The sequence below is a fragment of the Saimiri boliviensis genome, chromosome 1 (assembly GCF_048565385.1).
Source record: "Saimiri boliviensis isolate mSaiBol1 chromosome 1, mSaiBol1.pri, whole genome shotgun sequence".
NCBI lineage: Eukaryota > Metazoa > Chordata > Mammalia > Primates > Cebidae > Saimiri > Saimiri boliviensis.
Window position 1 is genome coordinate 38,780,809 of NC_133449.1, and position 13,651 is coordinate 38,794,459.

At 40.7% G+C, this 13,651-nt stretch overlaps 1 protein-coding gene across 3 annotated transcripts in view; it reads right to left on the reverse strand.

Moving 5' to 3' along the window:
- Positions 1-13,651, reverse strand: part of CDKL4 (cyclin dependent kinase like 4) — a 92,145-nt gene that overhangs the window by 15,246 nt on the left and 63,248 nt on the right. For 2 of the 3 annotated variants that reach the window (XM_003926789.4, XM_074396153.1), the window contains exons 9-10: positions 10,419-10,553; positions 146-7,640 (exon numbers count right to left, since the gene is read on the reverse strand). In XM_003926789.4, coding sequence (XP_003926838.2) covers positions 7,539-7,640; positions 10,419-10,553 — 237 coding nt within the window. In that variant the 3' untranslated portion in view covers positions 146-7,538. Of the gene's footprint in view, positions 1-145; positions 7,641-10,418; positions 10,554-13,651 lie in introns of those variants that run through there. The other variant, XM_039480323.2, reaches the window with a different exon arrangement.

The window sequence follows — 13,651 nt, forward strand, 5'->3', positions numbered from 1 at the left end:
TATAGAGTGCTTATACATGTTTTATAAGACCCTTGGAAGTATAGCAGCCTTGACTGGGTAGGTGGTGCGGACAGATTCCCTAGAATGTACTTAGAGTTCCAGGTTAAATAACATCAGATCTTATGCCTTATTTTAACTGTGCATATTATTTGGGAACATGCTTTCAATTATAATGGTATGCAATCTAAAAATATACTCTATTTCAGTTATATATTGCTGCATAACAAATCATCCCAAAATTTAGTGTCTTAAAACAATGATTTATTATTTCTCACAATTCTATGGGTTGACTAGGCTCAGCTGAGCAGTTAACCTATTCCACTTGGTGCTGGCTGGGGACCCTTGTTTGGCTATATTAGGCGGGTTGCTGCACAGAGTTGGAAGGTCCAGGAAGGCCTCACTCATGGATCTGGCCCTTTAGTGCTTCTCCAGTGGTCTCTCTCTCTCTCTCTCCATGTGGTAACTTGGTAGTACAGCCTAAGCTCTTTTGCAGAGTGGTAGCCAGCTTCCCCAGAGAGAGGAAACAGAAGCTGCCAGGCCTTTCAAGGGCTAGGTCCAGAAATGGCACAGCATCACCTCTGCTGCATTCTGTGAGCCTCAGGAAATCCCAAGGCCAGCTTGGACCCAAGGTGGGGACAGAGGAGGGCGACTTCACCTTTTGATAAAAGAATGGCAAAATATCATTGCAAAAGGCATCTGGGCTGGGGGAAATGGTTGCAGTCATCAATGGGAACAATCTACTATTCTCTTTTTACCACTGGCACCATTAAAAGTAATAAAAGCAGAAAGATTAGTTCAAAAGAAAATGAAAGAATTGGAGCATATTTAAATAGTGACCTCATTCATTATTTTATAGTTGTTTTTCTCTCTTTTGATCCTAAGTCTGAGTTTGGTCTTCAGCCCTTTTCATCTTTTAAAACCCACAACAGAAATTACTGTGATAGCCTGAAAATGAAGATGCAAGAAAATTTCATATCCTGAAGCTTCAGTATTATAAGGGATCAGATAAATATTTTGATAAATCGAAAGGAAAAAAATTTTACAGCCTCAAAGTCAAGTTGTAAAGATTTTCTCAGGGATAAGCATCTAGTTAGTTAGACTGGAAAATATTTTGTTAGTTTTTCCATTTGTAAAAATTTCCAACCCAAGGCACACACAAAAAAAGTTTGCCATGCCGGCTGTTAAGATATTCCAACCAGTAGGAAATTAAATAACAAGTTATGAAATTTACATATGAAGATGACAATTTTTATCATTTAAATACAAAGTATTCGAAAATGAATGAATAGCTGAGTTGATAGAAATTAGACAGAAATATTTCTAACTTTTATTAAAATAACCTAAAGAACATATTCAAGTTTACAGGCAACCATCTAACACAGGTGAAATTTTCTAAATGAAAGTGGGTTTTGAAGCTAAGTATCACTAGATTTTAATGAGTATAAATAAAATAGGCGTGTTTTTAAAATGTAGAGTAATATGTAATCATTCTTTGATGTTTTCATCCCCCTCTACTTAGCTTGGAAATGATGCATATATTGTGAAATACTAAAATATTCATCAAAAATTCATTTATATTGTTATATATACAAATATAAAGTCGCCAAAATATTTAATCCCATATGTAGGTTTTCAAAGTATCTTAAGCTAATTTTTAAAAACCATAATATATTTAACATAATAAAACTAAAATTGCTTTTAGTGAATTGTTTCTAGTAGTTTAAATTACGATTTGGCTAATTTTCAATGTTAATTAACATATAGCTACAATTTCAAGTGATTTGAAATATACCTGCTTCTACACAAATATGTTCTAAAATCATAAGTGGACACACAGAATCTTCAATATGACAATATTTAGACACGTGGTCAATCAGTAGTGTTCATAATAGAAAGAAAAATTTTAACTTTAAAAATACAAATCATCTATACACCTGTTGGGTAGGAATACCAAAATTCTCAGCTTGAGCAAATTATGGGGTAAATTAAAAGTTGACTGAGCCAGGTCGGGTAGAGTGGCTCATGTGGGTAATCACAGCACTTTGGGAGGCTGAGGCAGGTGGACCACCCACAAGGTCAGGAGTTCGAGACCAGCCTGGTCAACATGGTGAAATCCCATCTCTATTAAAAATACAAAATTAGCTAGGCATGGTGGCTTACGTCTGTAATCTCAGCTACTTAGGAGGCTGAGGCAGGAGAATCACTTGAACCCGGGAGGCAGAGGTTGTAGTGAGCCAAGATCATGCCATTGAAAGTCCATCTCAAAAAAAAAAAAAAAAAAAAAAAGAGATCCTGAGTCCTTGCTTTTGAAATATAAAATGTATACAATTCAGATATATCTGTAAAATTTAATTATCATTTACCAAAACTACTAAAAGTGTTCCTGAAGTTAAAACTTGATTAAATGTTCTTTGCCTTGATGAATATTTTAGTATTTCACAATATATGCATCATTTCCAAGCTAAGTAGAGGGGGATGAAAACATCAAAGAATGATTACATATTACTCTACATTTTAAAAACACGCCTATTTTATTTATACTCATTAAAATCTAGTGATACTTAGCTTCAAAACCCACTTTCATTTAGAAAATTTCACCTGTGTTAGATGGTTGCCTGTAAACTACTATTGACCCGATGGAACTAGTAGGGTGTAGTTGTGTGTGTGTTTGTGTTGAGTGTGAAAGCAAGCAAGCAAGCAAGCAAAAGAGAGGTGAGAGAGAGGAAGATAACTCCTGGCTAGATCATAAACACAAATGTTTTATCTTGGTGTTGGTAATGAAAAATACTCTCTAGAAAGCCTCCTGCAGTGGGACATACAAACAGGATAAAAACACTATGTGCGATAAAGAATTACAGAAGTTTAGAGTTGAAAGGGAGACTTAGCAATTATCTAGCCTCACTACTCTCTTATTTTACAAATGAGAAAACAGTAAAATTACAGAAGTCATAGAAAAGTTGAATTCTATGCCAAGGATTCACAGAGAGTTGCAGTTTAGGCCTAGAACCTAGCTGTCCAAACTTCAGACCAAATGATCTATTTATATTCTCTAATGACCACTCTTATAATTTTATTTTATTTTTAGAGACAGAGTCTCACTCTGCTGCCCAGGCTGAAGTGCAGTGGCATGATCTCACTTCACTGCAACCTCCACCTCCCAGGTTCAAGCAAACCTGTCACCCAGGTGGAAGTGCAGTGGCACAACCATGGCTGACTTCAGGGGCTCAAGGAATCCTCCCCCTTCACCTTCCCAAGTAGCTGAGAATACAGGCCCATGCCACCACTCCTCGATAACTTTTGTATTTTTTGTTTGTTTGTTTGGGAGAGATCACAGTTTTGACATGTTGCCCAGGCTTGTCTCAAACTCTTGGGCTCAAGTAATCCACCTGCCTTGGCCTCCCAAAGTGCTAAGATTACAGGCATGCACCATTATGCCTGGCCCTAATTACTACTCTTAAAGACCTTTAGTCTTCTACTAAAACAAGAATGAAGTTGTTAATTTTTTCTTTCTTTTTTTTTTTTTTTCATTTGAGACAGTGTTTTGCTCTTTCTCCAGGCGCCAGGCTGGAGTGCAATGGCGCAATCTCGGCTTGCTGCAACCTCCGCCTCCTGGCTTCCAGCAATTCTCCTGCCTCAGCCCCCTGTGTAGCTGGGACTACAGGTGTGTGTCACCACACCCAGCTAATTTTTGTATTTTTAGTAGACACTGGGTTTCACTATGTTGGCCAGGACGGTTTCGATCTCTTGACCTCATGATCCGCCCGCCTCAGCCTCCCAAAATGCTGGGAGCTACATAAATAAGTTAAAAGGCTGGAAAGTTTGCATAAATGAGACAGAACCCAGGTGATCCAGAAACTGCACAAGAACCTGACAGAAACACATGATTACGGGATCAAGTGGGTTTCGGTGAAGAGTCTGGGACAAGATTTTTTGCTAAAGATAAGCCTTATGAAAGACATTACACGATTTGGGAAGTAGATGTTGAAGGGCAACTGTTGTGCACAGGCTGACAGGTGTGGGAGAATCTGTGCAGTACAGAGGTGAGAGATATGTACTTGAAACAGGAAGGAGTTACAGCTTGAGACTTGGGATCCTGGGCAACGCAGGCAGCAGCAATGCTATGATGTGGCTTGGGGCACCTAGGGACAATTAAACAGGCTTATAGCACCAGAAGCTAATTTTTCTTTTCTTTTCTTTTGAGACAGTCTCACTCTGTTGCCCAGGCTGGAGTGTAGTGGTGTAATCTCAGCTCACTACAACCTCCACCTCCAGGGTTCAAGTTAATTCACCTGCCTCAGCCTCCAGAGTAGCTGGGATTACAGGAGCCCACCACCATGCCAGGCTAATTTTTGTATTTTTAGTAGAGACAAGGTTTCACCATGTTGGCTCAGCTAGAACTCCTGACCTCAAGTGAGACACCTAATTTAGAAGGAAAAAAGTGATCTGCCCGCCCCGGCCTCCCAAAGTGCTAGTATTACAGTCATGAGCCACTGTGCCCAGTCTGTTTATTTTTCTTCACAGTACTATGACTGTATCAGAGCATTTTTCTAAGCATTAGATGCTCTCTCCTGTCCCTTACCCAGTGACACCTAAGTGATGGATTTGTCGGAGGAAAAAAAAAAATGAAAAAGAGAAATGCTAGTTTGAATTAATTTTTTTTTTTTTTTTTGAGATGGAGTTTCGCTCTTATTACCCAGGCTGGAGTGCAATGGCACAGTCTTGGCTCACCGCAACCTCTGCCTCCTGGGTTCAAGCAATTCTCCTGCCTCAGCCTCCTGAGTAGCTGGGATTACAGGCACATGCCACCATGCCCGGCTAATTTTTTGTGTTTTTAGTAGAGACGGGGTTTCACCATGTTGACCAGGAAGGTCTCAATCTCTCGACCTCGTGATCCACCCGCCTCAGCCTCCCAAAGTGCTGGGATTACAGGCTTGAGCCACCGTACCCGGCCTGAATTAATTTTTTAATGTAAGCAAAAATAAGGGAAAATAGTCACCCTACCATCCCTGCCAAAAACTTCATTGGTATTTGAAACACAATTACAAGCAAAATGGGCAATGGAATGCTGTCTTGTTTTCTGCATGTGTATATCATATCTTGTATGTGTGTATATATATGTATATGCATAAATATACTATCTATACAGATACATAACATATAGATATATATATATTTAGGAGAGCTAGAGCAGTATGAGTGGTTTGGTAACAAGAAGGCTTAAATGAAAAACATTATGAAAGCTAAAAATACATCGTTCAGCAAAGTTGCCTTTTATCTTTCATTTCTCATTTCTTTTGCAACCGTGGTATCATCCTATTAAAAATGAAGGAAACTGGCTGGATGTGGTGACTTGGGAGGCCAAAACAGGGAGATTGCTTGAGCCCAGGAGTTTGAGATCAGCCTGGGAAAAGTAGCAAGACCTTTCCTCTACAAAAAATTAGCTGGGCATGGTGGCATGTAGTCCCAATTACTTGAGAGGCTGAGGCAGGAGGATTGTTTGAGCTGGGAGGTCGAGGGTGCAGTGAGTCATGATTGTGCCATTCCAGCCTTGGTGACAGAGTGAGACAGTGTCTCGAAAAGAAAAAATAAGGCAAGAAACACACAAATCTGAAAAGGCACATTCTTGATAACAGGATGAAAATAAGAAGTCCTTAACAGCTTATATTTACACTAAAAATGTAAAATGGCCAGATCAGATCAGCTCACTTAAAAAGTCCTTCCTGGCTAGGCGTGGTGGCTCATGCCTGTAATCCCAGCACTTTGGGAGGCCGAGAGGTGAGAGGATCACTTGGGCTCAGGAGTTAGAGATCAGCCTGGGCAACATAAGAAGACCTTGTCTCTAAAAAAAAAAAAAAAAATTTAAAATTAGTCAGGTGTGGTGGCTTCCACTATAGTCCAAGCCACAGGCTGAGGTGGGTGGATCGCTTGAGCTAAGGAGGTGGAGGTTGCAGTGAACTGTGATTGTGCCACTGCACTCCAGCCTGGGTGACAGCAAGAACCTGTCAAAAAAAAAAAAAAAAAAAAAAAATCCTTCCTGTGAACAAGAAACTATTGTTTAGATGTCATAATTCCTTATTAAATGGATGCTTCTACATAACTGAATGAGATTCTCTGGGAGATTACGTTTCTAAGTGCAGAAGACTTTCAGAAATAAAGGTAAGATGTTATAATGTTTCTTCAATTATAATATATCCTTAACTCTTAGTGCCGGACACAGAAAATTTCTGGAATAATGTGTATTTGCAAAATTTGACAACATTCAGGTACGTATGCCAGACACGGGAGCAGAAATGAGTTAATAAAATACTCTTAATTTTTCCTGATAAGAATATCACTGATTGTGCCTTTTTGCCTAGCAGTGATAGCCCTATGCTGTTATTTTATATGAGTTCCTTGTTAGCAAACTAAACGTACTTTCTAATATTCTGCGTTATTTTTGATATCCAGGATAAAAGGCACCTACTATGGTGCTGCAAAATTCATAATTTTAAGTATATATTTACAAATATATGTGTATATACATATGTCAAGTTTAGTTGGGAAAATATCCCATAGTAAATTCAGCTCAGCTATTGAGGGGTTTGCTTAGCTTTGTTGTTTCGTAAGAGATATAAAGTGATATTAACTGAAAGATAATCTTCCTTCTCTCGTGTTTACAAACCAACCTGATTATGATGCACCCACTAATTTTAGGCTGCACAATTTCATAGAGGCTATGGATGCAAATGTATGCAAGAGAGTACTGGCAATGAGCTATTTAGATAACACACCCAGGAGGATTGGTTTGGGTCCTGAGATGATTTAGCCAGGAGGAGAAAAGAATAAGGAATGGTGATATAACAAAGGATGTCAGCCAATTATCCGAGAGCGTTACTGATGAGGATGACGATTCCTTGTCATTGGTTCACTGTTTGCTATGTATTGGAATTCGTAATTTTCTCTAGCTACCTTTAAAAATAGAATCATCAATGCCTCATGAGACAAAGTAGAGCCTGCTCTGGAATCTAGAGATAAAGCTGAATGACCTTTCAAGGTTCTCTTTCCAAACCAATATAAAAACAAAGAATAAGATACCAGCATTACTCAATAGACCTGGTTACAGTAAGTATGAATTACAATGCAGGAACATATGTCATTTCTTACACAAACAGTGAGGCAGGCTATTGGATATTGCTTTAAGATATTATGTGGTCAGCTAAAGCAAGATGACACATGTAAATCTTTTTCATAAATCAAAGTATAATCTCACAAATTCTCCATATAGACAGACTCAGGAGGGGCTGCTCTGATGAAATTGAAAATATCTCCTCCATATGTGCAGTTTTAGGCTTTATAACATTTAAAGAAAATATTCTAAAAGATAACATTGGCATGTAAAAAGCAAGGGGAAAGGAATCAGCAATGAACAGAGCAAAACAATTCTAGAAGGCATCTTAATTTTCATATGGCTCATTTGCATTTGAAACACTAAGAATTCCTATCTCACTTTTACCAAATGTGTACATATTAAATTACTCTGCACTTGAAAGAACATTTTCCTAAATGTTTGGAAGATGATCAAATTTTAACTGGAGGACTTGTTTTCTTCCATCAGGTGTGGGGGAGATGTGGCTTCCTGGTATGAGAGGCAACAGTTGATTCTAATAGCAGAAGAAGACAAAAATAAGAAAGTAAATTCAAAACAATTTCTATTCGTACAGTTTGATTTAAAGATGATAAGACAAGTGGATAATTACGGTACAAAGACGTCAAAAAACATCAATTTAAAAAGTAAGTAGGGTTACCTTTCCAAAAATTGTGATTCTCTGATACCTGAAAATTAGGTTCTATTACTTATTCTAGGATTCCCGTGGATATACTATTATTTATTTCAGTACACTTAATCTGAGTATCTAGTCAATGTTTAAAAGGTAGATGCCCATCAGCTACCATGCAATAATTTCAGGAGACCACATTGTATCCATCTCAAAAAAACACATTTTCTTTTGAGACACCGTTTCATTCTGTTGCCCAGGCTGGAGTGCATGATGCAATCTCAGCTCACGGCAACTGCCGCCTCCCGGATTCAAGTGATTCTTGTGCCTCAGCCTCCCAAGTAGCCGGGAATACAGGTGTGGGCCACCATATCCAGCTAATTTTTGTATTTTGGTAAAGGCAGAGTTTCACCATGTTGGCCAGGTGGGTCTTGAACTCCTGACCTCAGGTGATCCACCTGCCTCAGTCTCCCGAAATGCTGGGATTATAGGCATGGGCCACCCATCTGGCCTCAAATTTTTAATAGCTAGGATATTGGCAGAACAGCAAAGAAAAACAAACAAAAACCTCTTTATTATCAACTTTAAACATTAGTCTTAAGGAAACCACAATGAATGAAAAGACTTTTTCTGTAACATTTATTTTCTGATATGGTAAAATGTCTAGGATTCAGGTGTGTCTTCTGAAAGCAAACCAGAACTTGAAAAGCACTCCTGTCTTTCTTTTGGCCTGGCTCTCTGGGCACCACCCTTGAAGGAGAGAGCTGGCCTAATGGTGGGTGCTACAGTGGAGCCCACCATGCAGAGGTGGATAGGATGCAGTTCACAGAGCATGGAGAGCATGACCTGAGCTCTGTAAATGAGATTCTCTAGATGCATGCTGCCCTTTGTGCTCCTTTCCTTTTGTTGCCTCTGGGCCTTTTGGAAGGCCTTGTTTACAGTCCCTGATGTGTATCAGCTGGGTTACAGGCATTGAAGGAAAGGGTAACACAGCTGTAAACCCAAGCAGAGAGCGGGAGGTGTGAAGGGAGAGCAGCACCCAACCTCCTCGAGGCAAGGAGAGCTCCATGACAGATCTCCAGGTAGACAGTGATTAGGGGGATCAGGAGGCCGGCTGGGGCAGCTGACACTGTGCACCCTCCCAGGCCAGTGAGGGGGAAATCCAGTGAGATTTTATTTATTTATTTATTTATTGAGACGAAGTCTTGCTCTTTTGCCCAGGCTGGAGGTTGCAGGCTCACTGCAAACTCTGCCTCCCGGGTTCAAGTGATTCTTCTGCCTCAGTCTCCCAAGTAGCTGGGTTACAGGCACTTACCATCACACCCGGCTAATTTTTGTATTTTTAGAAGAGACAGGGTTTGGCCATGTTGACCAAGCTGGTCTAGAACTCCTGACCTAAATTAATTCACCCACCTTGGCCTCCCAAAGTGCTGGGATTATAGGCGTGAGCCACCGCTCCTGGCTGAGATGTTTTTAACAGGACAATGTCCTTTTACACACAATTTGCACTCTTTCAAATTGTTGCCTCAGCAATCTTTATTTAAATTATTATTATTATTTTTGTTATTTAAGTATAAGCTGCACTGGGCTTGATATGCAAACCCTTAACGGTAAAAGATAAAATGGCTCATGTCATCAAAATATGGATATCTAGAGATTTTGGATACACAGCAATGATTTAACATTTCATCTTCTTGGTGAGTTTGATTTTTCTCTGCAAACAAACTTCTATTTTAACTCTTAAGAGGTTGGAAAAAAACAATACTTTCTTCCTTTATGGAAAACATACTAATGAGAAGACAAATGACTGAAAATTAGATTGAAGATGAAAGATTAAGCAAACGCAAAATGTGAAAATTGCTAGCCTCTGATAAATTGAAAATTACCAACTTGGTTTATTATTAGGCAATTTTCATCTACTTATTTATTTGAACAATATTAAGTACCTTCTATATGTCAGATATTGTTTTAGGTGTTGGGTTTACCAGGTGAGGAAAAGCCCTGAACCAAAAGAAACCCATTTCCGTGGAGTTTATGTTTTAACTTCAAAGTTTTCTGAAAGCAAGTGAAGGACAGTCACCTGATAAACTGCAGAATTAATGTTTGTCGTAACAGTCACCATACTGTTCCCAATATTGGCCCACTGGATAGAATTTGGTTCCCAGATGTCTGGGTTTTATTCGTTTGTGCCTGGCAGAGCTTGATTTTGAGAAAAAGCCTAGGAAAGGCAGACTAACGTGCCTGCTGTGGGTGAAACGATGGAAGTCAGGTTACCTTTATTGCACATCTGGAGGCTACAGAAAGGTACTTGGATTCCTTTGTATTGCTGGCAAAACTCAGTCCTGTTATAAACAGTGTTTCATTGTATGTAGCTGTTATGAGTATACGATCTCATGGGTGGTATATCCAATCAGAGCAGCCAAAGAGTTGTGTAACGATTCGATTTAAGTGTGTTTGGAATAAGATTTTGCAATCATCTTGATATTTTCATTGTTGTATGGTTTTATTACATCAATTACCAATATTTGTTAAGCTAGACAAATATAACTACACCAGTACAAAGGAAAGGTCTTGCTGTCCACCTTGTCTCAGTTTGAAAGGTAGACAAACGAAAACAAAAAAGGAATTATTTTTTTTAGCACTTTAACTTTTGAGTGGAAGTACCTGCTGGCGTCTTCGGTTTCTTCCCTCATTACGCGCTTTTCTTTTCATTTGGTCCTCGTGAAAAGATTCGAAGTAGGAGCTCTCTAGGAGTTGGGAACAGGTTAATCTGTCATCTGGATTCATCTTCAGACACCCCTTTGGAGGAAGAGAATAGCAAAGAAGATATTAAGGGAGGGGCTTATTTTGTTACAGCGCCCACAAACTGAATAATAACTTGTTAGGATAAATATTAGCTTAGAAAATCTTCAAGTTTGCATATTATCAAGTAGTTGGAGCTTTCTAATAGCTAGGATTGCTCTTCTTTTGCCACTTCCAAGTCTTTTGAGGGCAGAATGAATGGACAATGTCTCTCCAAAAGAGGCCACCTGTAGATCTGGTGTTCCCACCAATGGGGTTTAAAAATCACTATGGAAAGCAAATCATTTGTAGCAGTCTGCAGAGTGTAGTCCCTGGATTAAAAACATCAGCCTTGCAGGAACTTGCTAGAAATGCAAATTCTTGGGTCCTACACCCCACCTGCCCGGTGGAATTGAAGCAGTGGAGGTGGGGCCCGGCAGTTTGTGTCTAACAAGCCCTCTGGGTGATTCTGATGCCCATATGCTCAGGTTTGAGAACCTCTGGGTTAAGGAGATGGCTGAGGAAGTGAGAACCTCAGTCACTGAGAATGAACCTAAAACAAGGAGAAAGGGACTACATACTCATTTAAGAATGACTACAGGTAGGCAGGGCGTGGTGGCTCACACCCGTAATCCCAGCACGTTGGGAAGCCAAGGTGGGTGGATCACGAGGTCAGGTATTTGAGACCAGCCGGGCCAAGATGGTGAAACCCTGTCTCTACTAAAAATACAAAAATTAGCTGGGTGCGGTGGCAGGTGCCTGTAATCCCAGCTACTCAGGAGGCTGAGGCAGGAGAATCGCTTGAACCTGGGACGTCAGGGTGGCAGTGAGCCGAGATCGTGCCACTGCACTCTAGTCTGGGTGACAGAGCATGACTCTGTGTTAAAAAAAAAAAAACTTCAGGCAAAACAGAAACGGTGACATTATGACCCTTCTATATTTGAGACCATTAAAAGCCTCTAGGTCTGCTTCTAAGACTGGGGAGGAGTATGACAGCGGAGGGCTCAGTGGGGCTCCTAATACAGAGGTTTTCTCTGAGAAACACTGATACTCCAGCCAGAGAGTAGGACTTTGCCCGTCAATAAAGACAGATTATGATCCATAAACAGCAGCTTTAAGCCAGACCTGGTGGTTCATGCCTGTAATCCCAGCACTTTGGGAGGCCAGAGGTTTAGAGCAGTCTGGGCAACAGAGCGAGACCCCATCTCTCCCTTTTCATTTTTAAAAACAGCAGCTTTACAACACCCAGGCACAGACGACCTGACAATTCTTCCCTTCTATCCATAAGAGAGAAATAAGGGTCACCACCATCACAAACATTTGAGGCATTCTCAAGCCCAGACAATTGCGTTGCCTGAGGCTGCCCCAGCTGGGACTACCCTGTAGTGTCTGTTCCTCCCTGACCCCAACTGACCTCAGTTCTCTGAGATCCCCAGGCTGCCTGCCCCTAAGTAGTATCACCTGGCCCTTGGCGAGGGATCTGATTAGTCCTGTTCTTCAAGAAAACAATCCTGCCTGCTCCAAGCTGATGACCCCTAATTAATGACCCAGGCCATACATCAACTCCAGCTGCTGCTGGAAAAGCAGTCTCCTTAAACTCTAATACTGTCAGGGCTATCACCAGGACAGAAAAACTTTATTTATTTATTTATTTATTTTGTGATAAAGTCTTGTTCTGTAACCCAGGCTGGAGTGCAGTGGCATAACCTTGGCTCACTGAAAACTTCACTTCCCGGGTTTGAGTGATTCTCATGCCTCAGCCTCCAAATAGCTGGAATTACAGGCGTGTGCAACCATGCCGAGTATATTTTTGTATTTTCAGTAGAGATGGGTTTCACCATGTTGGCCAGGCTGTTCTCGAAGTCCTTATCTCAAGTGATGTTCCTGCCTCGGCCTCCCAGTGCTGGGATTGCAGGCGTGAGCCACTGCACCCAGCCAGAAAAACTATTTTGAATACAAACTGTGATCGTCTCTATTTCTTTCTCTCTCCATTCTGGCTTTTGCTTCCATTGTTCCATTAAAGTGGCTTTTTTTTTTTTTTCCTTTGAGACAGAGTCTCGCTCTGTTGCCCAGGTTATAGTGCAATGGTGCAATCTCGGCTCACTGCAACCTCTGCCCCCTGAGTTCAAGCAATTTTCTACCTCAGCCTCCACAGTAGCTGGGATTACAGGCATTACAGTTTTTAGTAGAGATGGGGTTTCACCATCTTGGCCAGGGTGGTGTTGGACTCCTGACTTTGTGATTCACCCACCCAGGCCTCCCAAAGTGCTGGGATTACAGGCATGAGCCACTGTACCCGGCCTCTTGTTATTAATACTTCTGGCCTCTACTTCCATATCCTTCAGCCCATTATGTATTTTGAATTGTCTCTTGTCTCAAGAGTATTAGACACTTCTGAGCAAGCCCTCCTTCTTAAAACTTTCTCTTTGGCTTCTCTAATCTCTCACTTTCCTTCCTCTTCCCTCCTGGCTACTCCTTTTCAAACTGGCCTTTGCTAGTTTACCTTCTTCTCCTCTATGGTTACATACATTCCTCAAGGCCAAATCCTAGCCACCCCTTTTTTTTCTCATCTCTTCTAGGTGATCTCTTGGCTACCTATGGCTTCAATTATCAAAGTTAACCAGACATGTCCACATCTACAATTCCATTCCAGACCTCCCCTATGAACTAACTCCAGACCTGCGGGTGCAACTGCTAACTTAACGTCTGTCTCAAGGTTAAGGGTTGAGTTGTGTTACCGCAAAAACATATATATTGAAGTTCTAACTCCCAGTACCTCAAAATGTTCCCTTGTATGGAAATAAGGTCTTTGCAGATGTAATTAGTGAAGATAAGGTCATAATGGCGCAGGGTAGACCCCCTAATCCAATTACAGATGGTTTCCTTATATGAAAAGGGAAGATGGTTAGACAGACACACAGAGAGAATGCCATGCTATGATAGAGGCGGAAAGTGGAGTTACATTACCACAAGTCAAGGAATGCCTGGGGCTACCAGAAGCTGGAATTGGCAAGGAAAGACTCTCGCCAAGAGTTTTCAGAGAAAGCCCAGACCTGCCAAGACCTGAGAAACCAATACAGGTACTGTACCCTTGCCAACTCTTCTACTTTATTCTC